Source organism: Fonticula alba (assembly GCF_000388065.1).
Source record: "Fonticula alba strain ATCC 38817 unplaced genomic scaffold supercont2.8, whole genome shotgun sequence".
NCBI classification, from domain to species: domain Eukaryota; order Rotosphaerida; family Fonticulaceae; genus Fonticula; species Fonticula alba.
Genome location: NW_009242978.1, coordinates 626,255 through 627,660, shown reverse-complemented (window position 1 = coordinate 627,660; position 1,406 = coordinate 626,255). Strand labels below are relative to the sequence as shown.

General features: G+C 67.4%; 1 protein-coding gene across 1 annotated transcript in view; it reads right to left on the bottom strand.

Moving 5' to 3' along the window:
• H696_04797 (hypothetical protein) overlaps positions 1-795 on the bottom strand; it is a 1,279-nt gene extending 484 nt beyond the window's left edge. Inside the window, exon 1 of the mRNA XM_009498662.1 lies at positions 121-795. Coding sequence (XP_009496937.1) covers positions 121-613 — 493 coding nt within the window. The 5' untranslated portion in view covers positions 614-795. The remainder of the gene's footprint in view (positions 1-120) is intronic.
• Positions 796-1,406: the final 611 nt, after the last annotated feature.

Sequence of the window (1,406 nt, the reverse complement as noted above, 5' to 3'; positions counted from 1 at the left end):
GGGGGGGGGGGGGGGGGGGGGGGGGGACAGCAGGGGCGGAGCAGCCACAGCAGCCGCCACGAGAGGCGGCCAAAGTGCGCAGCGATGCCGGGTCCCTCTGTGTGGCCCTCTTTGACGCACACTCATCGAGGGTCATGTTGTCCGAAGCGTAGTGATTGGTCGAGGTCCCGGCCGGGAGGCTGACCGGGCCGTAGTAGTCCGGCTCAAAGCGACCGGCCGGGTGCCCACCCGACGGCTGGCCCGGCACCGAGGCGGCTCCCAGCTGCGGCGACTGCTGTTGCGCCTCCGCCTCCGAGGGCCGATATGCCCGGAGCAAACGCCGGAACCGATCAATGCCCCGGTGCCGGGATCGAGGATCGGCGCTCAGCGGGGACACCATCAGCGCGGCCAGGTGCGGCGCCACGGGCCCCAGAATGTTGGTGAAGGCCGGGCCACCGCCACCGCCAGTGGGCGGGGCCATCGCCGCCGTGGGTGAGGTCGGCCCCTCGGCGATTGGGCGCGCCTCCACCGAAATGTATGGTGCTGACCGCTCAACGAGGTCCAGGAAGTCCAGATGGGCATATTCCCGGGTGACCTCGGACCCGGGCATCGGTGCGGGGGCCGCTGTGGCCATCTTTTCGTGGCCGGGATGTGTGGCGCGAGTGTGTGGCGTGCGGCGTGCGGCAGCTGGGGCGAAGAGGGCGGAGGGCGGCAGGAGGGCGTGCGGAGCAGGCGCGAGGCGAGAGGAGGAGAGGTAGGGCGCGAGAAGGGGGGCAGTGTTGCGCTGGGGCCGATGGGATCAGGTGCCATCTCCTCCCCTCCTTCTTCCTCCCGCTTTCTCTTTCTGTCTGGTCTGTGGTGCGTGGGGCGCACTTCGTCGTGGGCTCCGGGAGGATTTCCGGCTGGCCCCTCCCCCAGCCGGCCAGGCAGCGCGCCCGAGCCCTGAAACAGGCCCACCGGTCTACACATGAATCCTCGCGTGATATCCAAGGGCCATTGGGTTGGCACTCGCGACACGCCGGCCGTCGCCGACCTCCGTGGGGACTTATGGCTAACGCTTGTTGTGGGGTCTGCTCCTCGGAGTGTGATGGAAGTTCCCCGGGTGGGGCGACAGGGGGAGGGGGTGGCGGGGCGTTCGGCGGTCCCGCCCATATTCTCTCTCTCTCTCGCTCGCTCTCTCTCCCGCTCTCTCTCTCTCTCTCTCTCTCTCTCTCTCTCTCTCTCTCTCTCTCTCTCTCTCTCTCTCTCTCTCTCTCGCTCTCTCTCTCTCTCTCTCTCTCTCTCGCTCTCTCTCTCTCTCTCTCCCCCTCCATCTCTCTCTCCCTCCATCTCTCTCTCCCTCCATCTCTCTCTCTCTCTCTCTCTCTCTCTATCTCTCTCGCTCGCTCTCTCTGGCGCCTTGCCATCCTCTTGTGGCCCTGCTCGCT